Source organism: Nycticebus coucang, chromosome 14, assembly GCF_027406575.1.
Source record: "Nycticebus coucang isolate mNycCou1 chromosome 14, mNycCou1.pri, whole genome shotgun sequence".
NCBI classification, from domain to species: Eukaryota; Metazoa; Chordata; class Mammalia; order Primates; family Lorisidae; genus Nycticebus; species Nycticebus coucang.
The window spans coordinates 94,191,332-94,213,237 of record NC_069793.1 but is presented as its reverse complement, the minus strand read 5'-3'; the positions used below and the strand labels follow the sequence as shown (position 1 = coordinate 94,213,237).

At 39.9% G+C, this 21,906-nt stretch overlaps 1 protein-coding gene across 2 annotated transcripts in view; it reads right to left on the bottom strand.

The window, feature by feature from the left end:
* DYNC2H1 (dynein cytoplasmic 2 heavy chain 1) overlaps positions 1-21,906 on the bottom strand; it is a 306,843-nt gene that overhangs the window by 46,962 nt on the left and 237,975 nt on the right. For both annotated transcript variants that reach the window (XM_053562839.1, XM_053562840.1), the window contains one exon: positions 12,613-12,729. In XM_053562839.1, coding sequence (XP_053418814.1) covers positions 12,613-12,729 — 117 coding nt within the window. The remainder of the gene's footprint in view (positions 1-12,612; positions 12,730-21,906) is intronic.

The window sequence follows — 21,906 nt, the reverse complement described above, 5'->3', positions numbered from 1 at the left end:
TAGGAATTGCATTAAAATTATATATTGCTTTGGGCAGTATGGACATTTTAACAATGTTAATTCTTCCCAGCCATGAGCATGGTATGTTTTTCCATCTGTTAACATCTTCGGCTATTTCTTTTCTTAGAGCTTCATAGTTCTCTTTGTAGTGATCTTTCACGTCCTTTGTTAGGTATACTCCCAAATATTTCATCTTCTTTGTTACTACTGTGAAAGGAATAGAGTCCTTGACTGTTTGTTCGGCTTGGTTATTGTTGGTATATATAAAAGCTACAGATTTATGGGTGTTGATTTTGTAGCCTGAGACATTGCTGTATTCCTTGATCACTTCTAAAAGTTTTCTAGTAGAATCCCTAGTGTTTTCCAGACATACGATCATATCATCTGCGAAGAGTGAAAGTTTGATCTCTTCTGACCCTATGTGGATATCCTTGATCGCCTTTTCTTCCCTAATTGCAATGGCTAAAACTTCCTTTACAATGTTAAAGAGCAATGGAGACAATGGGCAACCTTGCCTGGTTCCTGATCTAATTGGAAATGATTCCAATTTAACTCCATTCAATACGATATTGGCTGTGAGTTTGCTGTAGATGGCCTCTATTAGTTTAAGAAATGTCCCTTCTATACCAATTTTCTTAAGTGTTCTGATCATGAAGGGATGCTGGATATTATCAAAAGCTTTTTCTGCATCAATTGAAAGAATCATATGGTCTTTATTTTTAAGTTTGTTTATGTGTGAATTACATTTATAGATTTACGTATATTGAACCAGCCTTGAGACCCTGGGATAAATCCGACTTGGTCATGGTGTATAATTTTTTTGATGTGTTGTTGGATTCTGTTTGTTAGGATCTTATTAAGTATTTTAGCATCTATATTCATTAGTGATATTGGTCTATAATTTTCTTTTCTTGTTGGGTCTTTCCCTGGTTTGGGGATCAAGGTGATGTTTGCTTAGTAGAATGTGCTGGGTAATATTCCTTCTTTTTCTATATTTTGGAAGAGGTTTAGTAGTATAGGTACTAGTTCTTCTTTAAATGTTTCGTAGAATTCTGACATAAAGCCATCTGGTCCTGGGCTTTTCTTTTTAGGGAGATTTTGTGTAGTTGATGCTATTTCAGAACTTGATAAAGGCCTGTTCAACATTTCCACTTCGTTCTGGCTAAGTCTTGGGTAGGTGGCGTGCTTCCAGGTATTGGTCGATTTCTTTCAGATTTTCATATTTGTGAGAGTAGAGTTTCTTGTAGTATTCGTTGAGAATTTTTTGAATTTCTGAGGGGTCTGTTGTTATTTCATCATTACCATTTCTGATTGATGAAATTAGAGATTTTACTCTTTTTTTCCTGGTTAGGTTGGCCAAAGGTTTATCTTTTTTATTGATCTTTTCAAAAAGCCAGCTTTTGGATTTATCGATCTGTTGTATAGTTCTTTTGTTTTCAATTTCATTTAATTCTGCTCTGATTTTGGTTATTTCTTTTCTTCTGCTGCGTTTGGGGTTGAAGTGTTCTTCTTTCTCCAGTTGCTTGAGATGTTCCATTAAGTTATTGACTTCCTCTCTTTCCGTTTTCTTGAGGAAGGCTTGCAATGCTATAAATTTCCCTCTTAGGACTGCCTTTGCAGTACCCCAGACGTTCTGGTAATTTGTGTCTTGATTGTTGTTTTGTTCCAAAAATATGGTGATTTCCTTCTTAATCTTGTCTATAATCCATGTATCCTTCAACATAAGGTTGTTTAGCTTCCATGTTTTTGTTGGGTATGCAGGTTCCTGTTGTTATTTAGTTCAACTTTTATTCCATGATGGTCTGAGAAGATGCAAGGAATAATTTCTATTTTTTTTAAATTTGCTGAGGTTAGATTTGTGGCCTAGGATGTGGTCGATTTTGGAGTATGTTCCATGGGCTGATGAGAAGAATGTGTATTCAGTTTTGTTGGGATGAAATGTTCTGTAGATGTCTGTTAAGTCCAGATGTTGAATGGTTGAGTTTAAATCTAAAATTTCTTTTCTTAGCTTCTTTTTGGAGGATCTATCCAGGACTGCTAAAAGGGTGTTAAAATCTCCAACTACTATGGAAGTGGAGGAAATCAAGTTGCTCATGTCTGTTAGAGTTTCTCTTATATATTGAGGTGCGTTGTGGTTGGGTGCATAAATATTAATAATTGAGATCTCATCATATTGAGTATTACCTTTAACAAATATGAAGTGTCCATCCTTATCCTTAATTATTTTGGTTGGTTTAAAGCCTATTGTGTCTGCAAACAAGACTGCAACGCCTGCTTTTTTCTGCTTTCCGTTTGCCTGGAATATAGATGACCATCCCTTCTCCTTGAGTCTGTATCTGTCTTTTAATGTAAGATACGATTCTTGGATGCAGCAGATATCTGGCTTGAGTTTTTGTATCCAGTCCGCCAACCTATGCCTCTTTAGAGGACAATTTAAACCATTCACATTAATTGAGAGTATTGATAAGCCTTTCGAGAGACCAGTGGACATTTTTAATCCTTTTGCGACTGTGGAAGTTGGAATTTGATCAAAAATTTTTTGGGTGGGTTTACTTTTGTGGTGGAGAATTATGCTGGTCTTTATGGAGGATAGGTCTAAGAATGTCCTGGAGAGCTGGTTTAGTTGTGGCAAATTTCTTCAACATGTGAATGTCGTTGAAGTATTTAATTTCTCTGTCATAAATGAAGCTCAGTTTAGCTGGGTACAGGATCCTGGGTTGAAAGTTATTTTGTTTTCGGGCGGCGCCTGTAGCTCAAGGAGTAGGGCGCCGGTCCCATATGCCGGAGGTGCCGGGTTCAAACCCAGTCCCGGCCAAAACCACACACACACACACACACACACACACACACACACACACACACAAAAAAAAAAAAAAAAGAAAGTTATTTTGTTTTAGGAGATTAAAAGTTGATGACCATCCTCTTTTAGCTTGAAAGGTTTCAGCAGAGCGATCTATAGTTATTCTAATATTCTTCCCCTTGTAGGTAATGGTTTTCTTTTGTCTGGCAGCTTTCAGAATTTTCTCCTTCATAGTAACTTCAGTGAAATTGATTATGATGTGTCTGGGGGATGTCTTATTTGGGTTGAGTCGTGCTGGAGTTCTGAAACTGTCTGCTATCTGAATTTCAGAATCTCTTGGCATGTCTGGAAAGTTCTCCTTCATAATCTCATGGAGAAGAGACTCTGTGCCTTGTGAAGCCACTTCGTCACTTTCGGGGATCCCTATAAGACGAATATTGGTTTTCTTCAAATTATCCGAGAGCTCTCTGAGAGAGTGGTCTGTTTTTGCTCTCCATTTCTCTTCTTCTTTGAGGGTTTGGGGGCATTCGAAAGCTTTGTCGTCAGTGTCAGAAATCCTTTCTTCTGCTTGCTCCATTCTGTTATTGAGGGATTCTACTGTGTTTCTCAGATCTTTGAGGGATGCAACTTCTTGTCTCAATGTGTCGAAATCTTTGGTCATTTGGTCTTTGAATCCATTGAATTCTTGAGATAACTTTTGGAATTCTAATTCGATCTTATTTGCTATCCAGATCCTGACTTCAATTTCTGACATCTCAGTTATTTGTTTGTGCATGGGGTCTTGTGCTGTTTCTGCCCCATTGATCCTTGGAGGAGTTGATCTACTCTGATTATTCATATTGCCAGAGTTTTTCTGTTGATTTCTCCTCATGATTGTTTTTCACCATTGCCTCTGGCTGTCCTCAGAGTTGGGGGAGGAGTCTCTCCGAGATTAGACCCCAAAAGGATCACTCTATTGTTGCTGGATCTTCGTAGGGAATGACCCTGTGTAGTTTCTCTGGGGCTGCTCTAGCTAGGGAGTTCTGGTTGTGGAAGCAGCTCTGGTTTGTGACACACCTGGATCCAGCAACAGGGCTGGGGGTGGTGCGCACGGTTCTGGGAGTGCCAGGAGCCCAGTGACTTTGCCACAGAGAGCCCAAGGCTCCAGCAGTCTCTGGCCAGGAGAAGAGCTCTGCGCAGAGGCAGGGAGGGCTCCAAAGGGCACGCAGCTACCAGAGTCCCTGTCCAGATGAACGGGCTAGTGGACACAGGAGGGAGGACGCAGGGTTGCGTGGCTCCTGCAGTTCCTGGTCAGGGAATGTGGAGGCCCGGTGGGTGCGGGTCACGGGTCGGGGGTTGCTGCACAGATCTTATGGAGGTCTAAACAATCAAATTTTAAAATAAAGAAAAAAAAAGGGTTTCTATTTTATAAGATTTGTGACCTAATAAATATATAAATGTATGTCTTAGATTACTGACTTACGAAACTGATTTTAAAACTTCTCATCATGATATATAGAAGATTAAGATTTCCTTTTAGAATCTATTGATTTAGTGGAAAAATAATGAGACTAATAAGTATTCTAACAATAGGGCGGCGCCTGTGGCTCAAGGTGTAGGGCGCCGGCCCCATACACCAGAGGTGGTGGGTTCAAACTCAGCCCCAGCCAAAAACTGCAAAAAAAAAAAAAAAAAAAAAGTATTCTAACAATAATTGTTGTCAGGCGTGACGCTGTGTTTCCGGCCCTGACCCAGGGTCTGCCAGCTCACTCGGGGTAGGTCTTGTTCAGTTCTCAGGTGCCAAAGCACGTTAGAAGTCACAGTGAATATTAGTAGGAGTGAGCATCTCAGCAGCAATCTCTCAGCAGCAGTCTAAGTAGGGGAGCGCAGATCAGGCATCCTCTGAGCAAGAAGCAGAGCCAGAGGAGGAGCGCCGGCTAACCTGAGGCTATTTACAGAAGCAATCCCCTGGAGACTGCTGACCAATACATACTTTCCTGCTCTCATGTATCTCACTAACAAGAGCCAATGATGTTAAATCCCTTCCCCAATCCCTTATTGCCAAGGTATTCCTCACAGGTGCCTCCTAGAAATAGTTCCAGGAATCATGAAACATTTAAAGAACCTCAAGTCTGATAAAGCAGTACACACACAACAGTGTTCAGACACACACAAAGGTGTACAAGGAAATAGTATACATTTGAAACACAACAGAAAAACATTAAAGGTAATGATGTTTATCCAGAACTCACATATTAATCATTCATTAAAAATCATGATCATTATTCTTCTTGTAAGTAATTCATTTTCTTTCCTTGTATTAAGTCACACACACATAGATCATGAATACATTTACGTCTTTGTGGGGTTCAATGTGTTGATTTTTTTTGTACAAATTGGAGTGCTTACATCCAACTAATTAACATAGCTTTCACCTCATTTACTTAATCAATGTGTTAAGACATTTATGTTCTATACTTGATAGATTTGACTTGTACCCTTGCAATATGCTCCACAGATGTGGTCCACCCTTTACCCTCCTCTATCAAGGAAGTAATCATTTAGAACAATTTCATTACTAGTCAATTGCAACTTCTTAAATATGCAATTTAATTAGGAGTCTAAAGTGATATATATATCTGTATATATCTATATATATATAAATATATATATATATATATATATATAGATATAGATATATATTTAAGGCTATTTTTTGGTTGCAGTTCTCATTTAGCTGGTCCAGGCCGGGTTTGTACCCACCAGCCTCCGTGCATGTGGCTGGCGCTATAATCACTGTGGTATGGGCTCCGAACCAAAAGTGATACCTATATTAAAACTGGGTTGCATTTTTCTACAGATATTTTTCTTTTTTTCCCTAATTAGGATAAGCTTCTTAATTGATTACATCTTTAAGTACTAGAAAAATTATGCTATTCTTCCAGATTCATTAGTTATCAAATTTCTAGACTATACAGAGAACTTAGACCAATTTCATCTTAATATTATCTTTAAAAATCTATACTAATAATAGCTATTGGGTACTTAACATAGGGATAGGTACAGTTCTAAGAGCTTTATAAGTATTAATTAATCTAGTCAATGTAACAATCTATTATTATCCCTATTTCACAGAATAGGCAATTAGGCAAAGAAATTAAATAACAGAATCACCTCTATAAGTAGCAGAGATTACACCAAGCAACACAGTTTCACATTCCATGCTTTATTAAACTATTATGCTACACTGCATTATGAATGAATGGTAAGGCTCGACGCTCGTAACTCAGTGGTTAGGGTGCCTGCCACATACATGGGGGCTGGTGGGTTTGAACCTGGCCTGGGCCTGCTAAACAACAATGACAACTACAAGAAAAAAACAGTCAGGTGTTGTGGCACCTATAGTCCCAGCTACTTGGGAGGCTGAGGCAAGAGAATCGCTTAAGCCCAAGAGTGTGAGGTTGTTGTGAGCTGTGACGCCACAGCACTCTACTGAGGGCGACATAGTGAGACTCTGTCTCAAAAAAAAAAAAAGAATGAATGGTAAAAATATACTGCCTTTTATTTCTGCCTTATTTTAATAACACTTTATATTATGTTAACAATATAGTTTTATAATAAATAACGTTGGCCACCTCTTTGTACAATTTAACAACTTAAGTGGATTCTAGGAATTTAAGAATCTTGTAAGATGCACGGCAGGTGTAATCCCACCTATCACCCTCCCTCCGCCCATCCTCCCCCCTCCCTCTCCCCATTCCCCATATTCTTAGGTAATAACTGGGTTATAACTTTCATATGAAAGCCAAAAATTAGTTTCATAGTATAACTGTCTTAACACAATAACTAAGAAAATGCCAGGAAGGCTATATTAACCAGTGTGAAAATGTCTCAAACTGCTTATAAAACCAGTGTATGGTGCCCCATGATCGCATTAATGTACACTGCTATGATTTAATATTAATAAAAAAACAAACAAAAACAAATAACAACAACAACAAAAAAAAGAATTTAAGAATCTTTAGAGAGAAGAGGTCTCACTATTTTGCCCAAGTATGAACTTTTGGCCTCAGGCCAGCATCCCACTTCAGCCCCCCAACTAACAGGTACTAAGAAGCATGAGCCACTGTGCCTGGCTAATTTTTTATTTTATTTTATTTTTTTAGAGATGAGGTCTCACTGTGTTGCCCAGGTTAGTCTTGAACTCTTGGTCTCAAGTCATTCTCCCACCCTAGCCTCCCAAATAGGTCAAGTATGTGTATTAACAGTCTTTACATACATTGTTAATAGTGTTAACATTATAGAAGGTTAATATTTAAGTAAAATTGAACTTTATGTTTGGTTTTCCTTAGCCATTTCCTTTCCCTCATCCTCTGTCAAGTATCTCGAATGGCCAGGCATTAGCTTCTTTTTTTCTCCCACTAATGACATTTTCTTGCCTGCCTTATAGAACTTTAAGATACTCATATAGAAAGAAGACTCCTACTATGTTGGGAAGTCAAATCACTCTCATGAGTTTTTATGAGTCCTTGGCTTCATGAAAATTAAGCAATGTTCATCGTCACAATAAATCCAACTGGTCTTTACCTTTTTCATACAATAGTTCCCCTGCTCAAACATAAAACAGCAGAGAATGAACATTAAATCAGCTACAACATTTTTGGATGCCTTAAATCAGTAACATTTTATAATGTGCACTTAACTTGGATTTCCAATACTTTTATCACTGCATGTATTTTGTCATCTCCACATGCCATTTTCAACATACTGGCAGGCAAGCAGCAGTGTCTGGGAGCAGATCACAGAAGCGTGAAGACCCAGTGCTGTCTGTGTCTGCTGCTCCAGCTGTGCATCCAGTGTCGTCCCGCTTGATGGTGCTCTGAGTTGGTACCTGCTTTCTCCTGGCTCCTGGCATCTTCTAAAATATGCAGATGCCTTATTTAAATTATTTTGATGCATGAAATTGGATATTCGTTGGGTAATGTTTCAAAAACTACTTGGCATAATGAATAGTTTTATAGTCCCTCTGCTTACTGTCTGATTAACTTTAAATTTCCTAGTACCAGTTTTTCTGTCTAATTATCACTAATAGAAAAATTCTAAAATTCTAGCTGTTGTTAAATGAACTCAAGTTTTGAGAAAAACAAACTCAGGTCATACTTTGTAGATTAAAAGTTTATCTGTGGCAAGCTTTTAAGAGTTACTATAAATCCGTACTAACAATTTTAGAATTGCTGGATTCTAGATCTTCAGAGCTCCTGGAAAAACCTTCTCTCCGTTGAAATAATACACAGGTCTCCTTGTAGGTCACTCAAAAGCATACTCTAAACATAGAGTTTTTCTCTGAAGTTAATAGCTCAAATTAAGAAAAAATGGGATGGAGGAGAGAGGCTGCGTGGGCACCAACTACTCCGTAATTAAAATGCTCTTGTACAAGAGTTTCTGTGGTTGTAAAAAACAGCTTTGAAAAAATTTCTGAGAACTGCGGGAACATTAAGATATCACATGTAAAACAACTCAAGGTAAAAAGTCAAGCTAAAATTAGAACAGGTACCAGTACACTTAATGAAATGCTATACTTAATGTCTATGGCATCAATGATGTATAAAGATTAAATTAGGAACAAAGATTTTATCATCTTTGCAGTATTGTATTTGGTTGAAAAAACCAAGTTAAAAAAAAAAAAAGAGAAAAGAAAGGATTAGAAAGCTGACACTTGATTGAATTAGATTGAAATGTGACATTGAGGAGGTAAATGGAATAGCCAGGGCTATATCATTTTAGATGTAAAAACTGGGGAGAACTTGTCATATATCCATGTTGAGCTAATAAAGACAATCTCATAAATAGTCTTGTAACTGTTGAAACAGTGGAATTCTATGTAGCCAGTAGCAAGGACAGAAAAGTGTGGTAAGCCTGAGCCTTCTCAGGGTTCAACACTAAGAAACAGCTGTATCAAGTTATCTTAAATCTCTAATTTTTTAAAATATATTTAATAAGCAGGAAATTTCTGTATTTATCATTGACCTGTTGTTTTATTAAAATCATCGTTTCCGTTTTCTTGAATGGTTTAAGAACTTTGCTTACTTTTTTATCATCTCCAACTATCTCCCTTCTGGGTCATTCCCATTAGCCGACTGCAAATGTAGGACTTCCCACCATTAAGAAAAAAGTAGGCTGGGCCCATGTCTGGATCACCTTATTACACCACCTCCTTTAAGAACACCGAGAGAAAGAACTGTCTGTCCATGCTGTGTCCACCTCCCTGTCTCATATTTTCAGTTAGTCTTTAAATTTAATTTCCAGTCTCTTCCTGCCACCTAAACTTTTCTTGTTGGGGTCACCAATGACTTTTATCCAAACATCCAATGGTCAATTCTGCCCTCATTTTGCTTAACCTCTCAAAAGCAACTTGCCATAATTCCATTTCTAATGAAACGCTCTTCTCTGTGGTTTCTACATGCTACAGTCTTCTATGTTCCTGTTTTGTTTTGGCTTTCTGTTTTTGTAAAAATCATTGTTTAGTCCGTTCTGGGCATTACAACAAAATACCATATATTGAGTACCTTATAAACAGCAGAATTTATTTCTCACAGTTCTAGAGGCTGGGAGTCCAAGCTCCAGGTGTTTGATGGGAGCTATGTCCTGGTTCACGGGTGGCCATCTTTCCTCTGTGTCCTCACGTTGTCCCTCTTTTATAAGGGACTATACATTTACAAGAACTCTACCCTCATGACCTAATCACCTCCCAAAGGCCCCACTTCCAAATACCATCACTTTGGGGGGTTAGGATTTCAATATATGAATTTTGGGGAGACACAAACGTTCAGCCCATAGCATGCCCTTCTCTCATTCCACTCCGTGTTTAGTCTCTGAACTCCAATCACATCGATACACTCTCAGTTTTATTGAATCTGCCAAGCTTTTCCTTCTCTCAGGGACTTTGCACCTGCCGCTCCCTTGCTTACAACAGTCTTCCTCTCCAACTCTGTCTTGCTAGTTTCTCCTCATTTCTCATCTCTCAGATTCAATCTCACTTATCAAACAAGGTACTCCCTAACTATTCAGTTCAAACTAGTCTTCTTTCTTACTCTAACAGTACCTGTGCTTTCCTTCCACAGTATCTGTGATAATTTTTAACGACGTCTACTTATTTACTTGTTCATTTCTTAATGTTTCTCTTACAAACTATATACTCCACTGTGAGGTGCTATGACTGTCCTGTCCACAAGTATCTTTGTAGAGTACCTAGCATAAAACCACTGAATCATATTAGAAATATTGAAATTAAATACTTTGAATGCCTGAATAAAAGTAAATCAATAAGAAAAATAATTGGATTAGAAAAGGAGCAAATGAAGTAATGATCATATATTTTAAACAACTATTTAAAATAAAAGATATCTTCAATAAGTTAAATGAATAATGGAAAATGCTGACATATCTCAGTCATCATAAAAGCTTTGCATATATTAACTCATTTACTTCTCATAAGACTCCACGAAGTCAGAACTATCACTGTCCACATCTCACAGATGAAAGAAGGGAAGCCCAGGGAAGTAGAACAGCCAGAAGGGCTGGGTCTGAGCTCTGTCCGTCTGACCCTAGAAGCCACATTCCTATCACCCTGTTAGCGAGGAAGTGGACTCAGAATAAAATCCTTGGGGAGGATGAAGAGAAGCAGGCAGGGCGGGGGAGACTAAATTACACACCGCAGGGAAGGCCACTCAGAGGGCGCTCCAGAAAGTGTCCAAATTCCAGAGTGCGTTTTCAAAGGAAAGGGAATTGGAAAACCACATACCGATCAACATGAGCTGTTTCTTAAACTTCACAAATGTTCATGAAAACCACAAAATCACACGTCTGGATTTCTTGTGAAAAAATGCCTACATACAATAACTAAGAAAATGCCAAAAAGGCTACGTTGAACAGTTTGATGAGAATATTTCAGATTGTATATGAAACCAGCACATTGTACCCCTTGATTGCACTAATGTACACAGCTATGATACAATAAAATAAATAATAATCAACATAAAAAAAAAGAAAAATAGAGACAGAAGTTGTGCTTTAAGGCCAGGTTTAAGGTGGAGTAAAAACAAATGGCAAGTACAAATTCAGAAGAGACAGAGAAAATAAGGAATTAAGGTTTTAAAATTATGGAGTAGACATTAGTCTTAGTAAAACTCTGGAAATGTGGTTAAACAAGTTCACCTGTACATTAGAGAAAAAGAAGTTTCCAACAGGTGCCTAGATTATATCTCTAAAATGTAAGATGAGCTCTTGGGATTAATTTGAATTAATCTTTACCTTGTTTTGCTATTTAATAAAGTAAACTTAGTCAATTATTCAAATCATTTAATTTCTATCATATTCCCTAAGTAAAAGCTGATAATAATGTATTATTCTCAGACTAATAAGCTATATTATTATATAATTTATAATTATATATTATATAATTTATATAATTATATATTATATAATTTTAATTTATATAATTTATATAATTTTAATCATATAATATTACATAATATGCATACATATGAACATTTATGTGGTCATGTAGGTGCTCATTTTAAGAACTACATGGACATGAAAAATCATCAGACAAGTTGAAACCGCTAATGTCATTAAACAGAAAGTTGGAAAGAAGGCTCAACAACTGTTACAGTGTGGGGGACCAGCCCTCGCCAGGACTGTGGGATACATGCTAAAGTGGAATCAATCGAATGGGAAAATAAAGACACAAGACAGGAAGTTTAAAGCTAGGCCCAGGGGTCCCCCATTAACTGTGGTGAGAATACAGTGGGGGCCCGATGTTTTGCCCACTCAGCTTTTATTGAGTTCTCTCAAAGCCAGTTTTAGGTGAGAGGTGAGTGGGTCTGGGAGCTAATGAAGAACTGAGCAAAGATGGCCCTGTGGGCTATTCCTGTCTTGTATCCACAATTGGATGCATACATGTGCTTTCCTCCATTACCTCCTCTGCTTTCATTGACGGCGAACTACACTTACCCAGGCATTCTTGAGAAACAAGGAGTGTAACCTTAAGGCAAACAGGGTGTGCCCACATCTGCTTGCCCCCCTCATTCTTCAGGGGTCCAAAGGGCTGGTTAGATTGGCTGACGCCAATGCCCACATTGGAAGCTGGGAGAGAAGGATGTCCTTCCTCTCATGTCTGCCCCAGAGGTCCTCCCTCTGTGTGGGCTTTGGTTGCGCACACTGTTCATTGACTTTTGAAACACTCACCTCTCTCCCAGGGTTTCTGCATTCCAGCCCCGTTCAGGGCTGGAGCCTTATCCCTTCACAGGGAGAGCCTTGGCTCTCAGGCTAGATCTATCACGATGTTTCCTTCCTCAAACTTGTTTTCTGCAAGAATTCCACAGACTTACTATTAGCCAGCAAAGCTACTTTTATTAAAAACCAATTGAAATACTAAAGTTAAGCTGCTGTTTCTTTGTTCAGTTAAACTCCTAAGCTCTATTTTGCACTTGGATGTTTTTCTCGTAGGGTGCTCAGGGTCCCCAACCTCTGATTTCTCCACATATAGAAGCTGAGTCTTAAGAAAGAGAACACTGCCAAACACAAGACAAGGAATGAAATGCTAAAGGAGGGAACGGAGAGTCTAAGTGAATTTGGTTTAAGAACAAAGGGAACAAGGCATACTAACATTAATATGGATTAGTATGAAAAGAACAGATCACAGGCTGCCACTTCATAGTTAGGGACATGTGCAATATGATTCCTCTATGACTCAGGCACACGTGGAAAACACATGTTTAGGATGCTGGAAAAAAATAGGGAGAAAAAAAGAATCAGAATATTCCATTACTAACCTGGTTTAGTTTCTTCCAGAGATTGAGGACAGGAGAAAGTTCATTAGACCAGATTTCTCTATCAAATTTGCAACCAGCTGTTACTGATCTGCCCAAGATCCTCAGCTGTGAAATAACCTAAATAAAGAAAACAAGTAGCAATAAATAAAAATAACTTCAAACAGGGCAAAAAATCTAGGTATAAAACCATACATATTTTATAAAAATAAAGACCAAAAATACTATAAATAGTTTTAAATCCTATTACCTTTGCTAAATTTGCTTCATATTTTACTGGTTTATTTAAGCAGCTAAAGAAACAAAAAAGCTTAAAGATCATGAACATCACTATAAAAATTATAAATTGCAATGCTTTTTATTTACCCAGAAAGCTCTAATTAACCCATGGTTAATAACCTCTTGGTGTCTCTATCTGTTCATTTCTGAAATCTGAAATATTTTCCAGTTTGATTTAAATGTTATAATTTCAAAATGCTGACAAATTGGAGATGGGCTTTTGAAAAATATGAAATGACAAGAAATATAGTAAATAGCATAGCAAACACTATAAATGACAATGAAATTAGTTGATAAAAAAGTATTCATAAATGTAACTTTAATGCTGTATATTAACTTGGTTATAATTTCAATGTTTCCACTACCCAAAAGGCTCTGATGAAAGACATAAGGTCAATTAATCCATGAGAGACAAGGTAAATAATTTATTCCCTATTTAGGACTATGACTTCTGTAAGTTGCTTATTTTCAGCTTGTATCATCATTCTCATCAAACACATTTCATTTACAGAATATCAATTAACCTTTTAATCATTTGCTAAGAATGATCTAGAATATTATCAAGTATGTAAAATACTGGATTACACATATTGTGAGATGTGTGTGCAAAGGTGGGAAGGGTGTAAGTATAAAGTCAGTGAGGTATATATTGTTCTCAAAATATTACAATAAATATTAAACATTTCCTGATCGTCTAACATAAACAAAATAAATCTAAGAAAAAGGATGTTTCCCCACACCATGATTTTATACTTCAACATTTGCACCATTTTGACTATTTTTCTGTTTTTATCTTTTCAAGAGATAAGAGTTTTACCTTTGTAAATATACTGGGTTATATTTCATGTGTTGTTAGGTTCTTACATTAGTAAACTTTGCAGTAGAACAAGGGGCATAAATCTTTCAGAATGAATGCACTGAGAGAGGACACAGGAAAAAGTAAGGTCTAAGAGAACATTGGTCTTCTCCAGGAGACCCCACGGATACATGTGCAAGGTCCTCTCCGTGGTAACTCAGCTCTTGAGAATTAGTAAAAACTTAACTTCCTGGGACCTGGAGGCTGACGCTTGCTTCCACTTCTGTGAAAGCCCCCTGGTCTGTAAAAGCCAGAGCCTGCTTCTCCAGCTTGATTCAAACTGACCAATGAGAAAGGAACCCATGGGCTGGAACTTTTTGACTGGGGATAAAAAGGAGAAGACTGAGCCAGGGGGGAAGCGTGGCCATTTTGAATTCTGTGCCATAGCTCCCCCCGCTGTAGTAAAGCCTTTCTTCTTTTAAATATGGTGTCTGGATGCTCTTTCTCTCCATTGGGCCTCATCTTCCTGCAACAGCACTACTTAACTGTTAAACATCTATGATCACACTTTTGAGCTCAAGTTACTCAAGAGTTTTTATCAGCTATTTCCCAACTACAACAACAGAAGACAAAACATGCTGACAAAACTGTCAAGAATTGTTATAAACTTGTCAAAAAAATGTTTTAAAGAAAAAAATGAAATAAGAGTATTTTGAGACAAAATTGAGAATGTACTGTTAACAGATCTTCACTATCGAAAACATGGACATTAAGGCAAAACTTTTATGAAAAGGAACCACCCAGCCAACCCATAGTTAAAAAATCATACAACACTATTATTTCAAGTCACTAAGTTTGGGGATGATTTGCTATGAAGTAAAGACTAACTGGAGCACCAAGAATAATATAAAATGTATTTAATTTGTGATATGAATTGAATGTCTCTCCCAAATTCATTTGTTGAGGCCCAACTCCCCAGTATATTCGAAAAAGGGGCCTCTAAGGAAGTGATTATAGATAGGATTGGAGTCCTTATTAAGAGGATCATTAGAGAGCTTGCTCACTGTTACTCTCTGTACACATGTCCAGAGGAAAGGCCATGTGAGACCCCCAAAGAGAAGACAGCCATTTGCAGGCCAGGAAAAGAACCCTCATTCGAAACTGATCATATTATAGCCTCATCTCAGACTCCTAGGCTCCCAAACTGTGAGACAATAAATCTTTGTGTGTAAGCCACCTAGTCTGTGGTATTTTGTTAATACCCTGTTTCCCCGAAAATAAGACAGTGTCTTATTTCAAGGTGTGCTCCCAAAGATGCGCTAGGTCTTATTTGCAGGGGATGTCTTATCTTTCCTGTAAGTACGTCTTATTTTCGGGGAAACAGGGTAGTAGGCCAAGCAGATTAATAAAAGCAGATAGATAAATGCTGTCTAAAGAATAAAGCAAATAACATAACCAAAACCAAAATGTAACCATTCTCTTTAAAATCAGCGAAAAGTAAGGAGGCCATTGTCAATACTTTTATTCAACACTGCACACGAGGACCTATCTCAACAAAACAAGTAAAGGCAATTAAATATTTAAGGATTAGAAAGGAAAAAAGCAAAATTGTCATTTTCCTCAGTAATTTTCAGAAAAAAACAAAATAATTTGTATTTTTCATATTACATTCATGCTATATTTTTTCTTTGCTTGTATTTATAATGAATAGAAATCCATTAAATAATAATATATTTGTAACTTCAGCCCAGGTAGTCCTTTGTATTGATTATTTGGGAGCCCGTAAAATTTAATTAGTCAGTGGTCTCATCAGCAGCCTGACATCTTCATGCTCTCTGTGGGTGCCTGGCTAGGCATGACATTAACCAAAGGCACATCAGGATGTAAGGAACCATATAAAATCTTCCCTCACACCCAGAAATGAGAAACCTTACACTAGCATGTTGAAGTGAGACGTAGGAGAATGTCTAGAGCTTTATATTCCTAAGGAGAGAGGACACCTGAGAAGGATACACCTGCAGGGGCCTCTCCATGGTGACTCGGCTCTGAGGAATTTGTAGACTGAACTTCCTAGGACCTGGAAATTTCTGCTTCTGTAAAATCCTGTAGTTCTGGATCTGAAGACCTGGGATTAAGAAACCTTGCTCTCCTCAACTCTGAGGCAGGGACTATCAAGGACCTACAGGCTGCATCTCTTCCCCAAGCCTCAGGCCAACCCTGGGCGCTGTTGCCCCTTACAGAGGCTGTCCTTAACCCTCCTCTCTCACCCTGTGATATGTCTGCTGACGTGGCCTGGCCATTTGCAAAAAGGCTATAGGAAGAGGAGAATATCAAGTCTTTTGGTTGAGAAGGAGCAGAAAAATGTCTTTTGAGAAGTATAACTTCTTCCTTAACGACCTCTCCAGTAAAACTGAATTTCTCATGTACTCAAACTGTTTTAATTGCATAAATTCAGTACAAACATTTTCAAATGATCTAATTCATGCAAAAAATTTTCCTTCAGCAATTATGTGAAAAGTACATTTATTTAGATATAAATTTCTCAGTTATATACTCAAGTACTAGAAGGCATGTTCCCATCTTGCCACTTATGTGAGAATTTCCCCACACATCTCTCTCCCCACTAAAGTGGATTCCTTCAAAACAGGGACTACTTTTATTCTTCTCTAAATTCTCAAACCTATTCCAATATTATGATATTGGACGCAAAGGTTGGATAGTTGAACATGAATAGAAGTGAAAAATACCAGAAGATCAACACAAATACTTCATGGAATGGCACTGAACAAAGGACTAAGTAAGGGTGGTTCCTCTCCCAGATACAAGGTAAGTAATGCAATTGTGATATGTTGCTATCCAAAAGGCTGTCTGATATTAACTAAAATATTTTGCTTTTAAATCAATTCAGTTAATATTTATAGTTTCTTTAAATGTAAAATACTTCCTTAAAAGTAAAGTAATATTCATTAGTAAAAAGTATTAGAAGTACAATTAGCAAATAGGTACTAGTACCAAAGCAAAACAAAACACATTCCCTACCCCTGAGTAACTAAGAAACCTGTATCAGAACACAGGAAATAAACACACTTTGGTTTCTTCTAACATCAATAATTCTCCCTGAATCCTGCACTCACACTGAATTATCTTCTCGTTTAACTTTTTGGGCAGACATAAAGGTTTTGGTAGTGTAAAACTTCCAAATTAATCACTTATATTCATTTACATCTTTTTTCACCCACTTTCTCTCCCAAACTGCTGCAATTTGATTTCCACCCTCCAATATTCTATAGAAGAGGCTCTGGAAAGAATCTTTTTTTTTTTGGGGGGGGGGTGTTGTAATTTTATTTTATTTATTGATTTATTGATTTATTTTTTTTCTTTTTCTTTTTTTTTTGTAGAGACAGAGTCTCACTTTATGGCCCTCGGTAGAGTGCCATGGCCTCACACAGCTCACAGCAACCTCCAACTCATGGGCTTAAGCGATTCTCTTGCCTCAGCCTCCCGAGCAGCTGGGACTACAGGCACCCGCCACAACGCCCGGCTATTTTTTTGTTGCAGTTTGGCCGGGGCTGGGTTTGAACCCTCCGCCCTCGGCAGGTTAATGTGAGGATACAAACAACCAGGCCACAGTATTTGAATTTGTTAGGTAGAGTCCCTCTTGTAGTTTTGTCCTGTACCCAAAAGGTGTGCCGCATACCCCTACATTTTGCCCATTAAGTGGGAGCACACCAATAGCTTCCCTTCCCCCCGTGGTGCCCCCTCCCTGCCAACTTGAATTGAAATGAGTTTTTCTCCTAGCTTTTCTAAGCATGAATCAGACTGTCTACTGGCTTTATATTAGTATTGAGTACACGTATCATTAGGCAACAGACATGAACAGAACCTTCTCTGAGGATGACAGATGAATGGCTAACAATGAAAAATGCTCATTGTCCCTAGTCATCAGAAAAATACAAATCAAAACCACTGTGACATATCAACTAACTCCAGTAAGATTAGTTTACATCATAAAGTCCCAAAGTTGCACACGCTGGTGAGGACACAGAGAGAGGGGAAAACTTACACGGTTGGTGGGACTGAAAACTAATACAGCCTCTTTTAGGAAGAGGCTGGAGAAGAAGGATGGAGAATCCTCTGGGAAGAAGGATGGAGACTCCTCAAGGAACTCAAACTAGATCTCCCATTTGACTCTGCAGTCCTTCTAGTAGCCATATACCCAGAAAAGAAAAATATCCTTTTATCATAAAGACATTGGCACTAGATTGTTTATTGCAACTGAATTTACAATTGCCAAAATGTGGAAATAAACTAAATGCTCATCAACTCAGGAATGGAATAACAAACTGTGGTATATGTATACCATGGAATGCTATTCAGACATAAAAAGATGGGGAATTTATATCTTTTGTATTAACCTGGATGGAGTTGAAACACAAGTTTCTCAGTTAGGTATCACAAGAATGGAAAAGCAAACATCCAACGTACTCAATACTAATGTGGAAAGAATGTTGGAACGCGGACTGACACCCACTCTTTAGCACTTAGCCCTCACCCTCCACTCTGAACAACCAGCACCATCCTCTCCCATCACCTCGAAACATCTTTAAAGCTCTTTTGATTGTCTTACTTTCTGAGTTCAGATCATTCTTGCTAAAATGCTTTCAAGCATTTTTCCATCTCCAAAATGAATTAATTGTAGATATTTCCCAGGATTCAGGTATCTTTCCTTTCTGTTTTTTCAATGCTCCCTAAGAATCTCTGACCCCATGGCTTCCTCCCTCACAGATGTGCTGCTGGTTGTCAAATCTTTTTATGAAATCTATATTTGAATTCGTTCCTATGTCTATCTAGTCCAAATTCCTACTAGATATTTTAAGTAGATATTCCATGTGTACCTCAAATAAATAACATTCCATGGGCACCTCAAATTAATATGCCAAATTGATCCTTTCCCCTTTCCATGTAAATAATAAAACACGAAGTCACTTCTTCGACTTTCACATTTTGGTTAATACAACATCCATATAGCATTTGTAACAGTGAAAAACAAGAAACAAGGAATCGTGAGTGTTCAGCTGATGTGAGGAGAACAGCACGCGGCATGTGCACTGCAGCAAGCTAATAAAACAGAGCTGGTGACTGCCGGACAGAGCAGCTGTACTCAACACCGTCGACACTTCACAGCACGTGAAATAAACACCACCGACACTTCACAGCTCCTGTACTCAACACCGTCGACACTTCACAGCTCCTGTACTCAACACCACCGACACTTCACAGCTCCTGTACTCAACACCGTCGACACTTCACAGCTCCTGTACTCAACACCGTCGACACGTCACAGCTCCTGTACTCAACACCGTCGACACGTCACAGCTCCTGTACTCAACACCACCGACACTTCACAGCTCCTGTACTCAACACCACCAACACTTCACAGCTCCTGTACTCAACACCGTCGACACTTCACAGCTCCTGTACTCAACACCGTCGACACGTCACAGCTCCTGTACTCAACACCGTCGACACTTCACAGCTCCTGTACTCAACACCACCAACACTTCACAGCTCCTGTACTCAACACCGTCGACACTTCACAGCTCCTGTACTCAACACCGTCGACACGTCACAGCTCCTGTACTCAACACCGTCGACACTTCACAGCTCCTGTACTCAACACCACCAACACTTCACAGCTCCTGTACTCAACACCGTCGACACTTCACAGCTCCTGTACTCAACACCGTCGACACGTCACAGCTCCTGTACTCAACACCGTCGACACTTCACAGCTCCTGTACTCAACACCACCAACACTTCACAGCTCCTGTACTCAACACCGTCGACACTTCACAGCTCCTGTACTCAACACCGTCGACACGTCACAGCTCCTGTACTCAACACCGTCGACACTTCACAGCTCCTGTACTCAACACCACCAACACTTCACAGCTCCTGTACTCAACACCGTCGACACTTCACAGCTCCTGTACTCAACACCGTCGACACGTCACAGCTCCTGTACTCAACACCACCGACACTTCACAGCTCCTGTACTCAACACCACCGACACTTCACAGCTCCTGTACTCAACACCGTCGACACTTCACAGCTCCTGTACTCAACACCGTCGACACGTCACAGCTCCTGTACTCAACACCGTCGACACTTCACAGCTCCTGTACTCAACACCACCGACACTTCACAGCTCCTGTACTCAACACCGTCGACACTTCACAGCTCCTGTACTCAACACCGTCGACACGTCACAGCTCCTGTACTCAACACCGTCGACACTTCACAGCACCTGAAATCAACACCAACGACACTTCACAGCTCCTGTACTCAACACCGTTGACACTTCACAGCTCCTGTACTCAACACCGTCGACACTTCACAGCTCCTGTACTCAACACCACGGACACTTCATAGCTCCTGTACTGAACACCACCGACACTTCACAGCACCTGAAATCAACACCAACGACACTTCACAGCTCCTGTACTCAACACCGTTGACACTTCACAGCTCCTGTACTCAACATCACCGACAATTCACAGCTCCTGTACTCCCACCGACACTTCACAGCTCCTGTACTCAACACCACCGACACTTCACAGCTCCTGTACTGAACACCACCGACACTTCACAGCACCTGAAATCAACACCACCGACACTTCACAGCTCCTGTACTCAACACCGTCGACACTTCACAGCTCCTGTACTCAACACCGTCGACACTTCACAGCTCCTGTACTCAACACCGTCGACACGTCACAGCTCCTGTACTCAACACCGTTGACACTTCACAGCTCCTGTACTCAACACCACCGACAATTCACAGCTCCTGTACTCCCACCGACACTTCACAGCTCCTGTACTCAACACCACCGACACTTCACAGCTCCTGTACTCAACACCACGGACACTTCATAGCTCCTGTACTGAACACCACCGACACTTCACAGCACCTGAAATCAACACCACCGACACTTCACAGCTCCTGTACTCAACACCGTCGACACTTCACAGCTCCTGTACTCAACACCGTCGACACTTCACAGCTCCTGTACTCAACACCGTCGACACTTCACAGCTCCTGTACTCAACACCGTCGACACTTCACAGCTCCTGTACTCAACACCGTCGACACTTCACAGCTCCTGTACTCAACACTGTCGACACTTCACAGATCCTGTACTCAACACCATCGACACTTCTTAGATCCTGTACTCAACACCACCGACACTTCATAGCTCCTGTACTCAACACCGTCGACACTTCACAGCACCTGAAATCAACACCACCGACACTTCACAGCTCCTGTACTCAACACCGTTGACACTTCACAGCTCCTGTACTCAACACCGTCGACACTTCACAGCACCTGAAATCAACACCACCGACACTTCACAGCTCCTGTACTCAACACCGTCGACACTTCACAGCACCTGAAATCAACACCACCGACACTTCACAGCTCCTGTACTCAACACCACGGACACTTCACAGCTCCTGTACTAAACACCACCGACACTTCACAGCTCCTGTACTCAACACCACCGACACTTCACAGCTCCTGTACTCAACACCACCGACACTTCACAGCTCCTGTACTCAACACCACCGACACTTCACAGCTCCTGTACTCAACACCGTCGACACTTCACAGCTCCTGTACTCAACACCACCGACACTTCACAGCTCCTGTACTCAACACCGTCGACACTTCACAGCTCCTGTACTCAACACCACCGACACTTCACAGCTCCTGTACTCAACACCGTCGACACTTCACAGCTCCTGTACTCAACACCGTTGACACGTCACAGCTCCTGTACTCAACACCGTCGACACTTCACAGCTCCTGTACTCAACACCATCGACACTTCACAGCTCCTGTACTCAACACCACCGACACTTCACAGCTCCTGTACTCAACACCGTCGACACTTCACAGCTCCTGTACTCAACACCGTTGACACGTCACAGCACGCGAAATCAACACCACCGACACTTCACAGCTCCTGTACTCAACACCGTCGACACGTCACAGCTCCTGTACTCAACACCGTCGACACTTCACAGCACCTGAAATCAACACCAACGACACTTCACAGCTCCTGTACTCAACACCGTTGACACTTCACAGCTCCTGTACTCAACACCACCGACAATTCACAGCTCCTGTACTCCCACCGACACTTCACAGCTCCTGTACT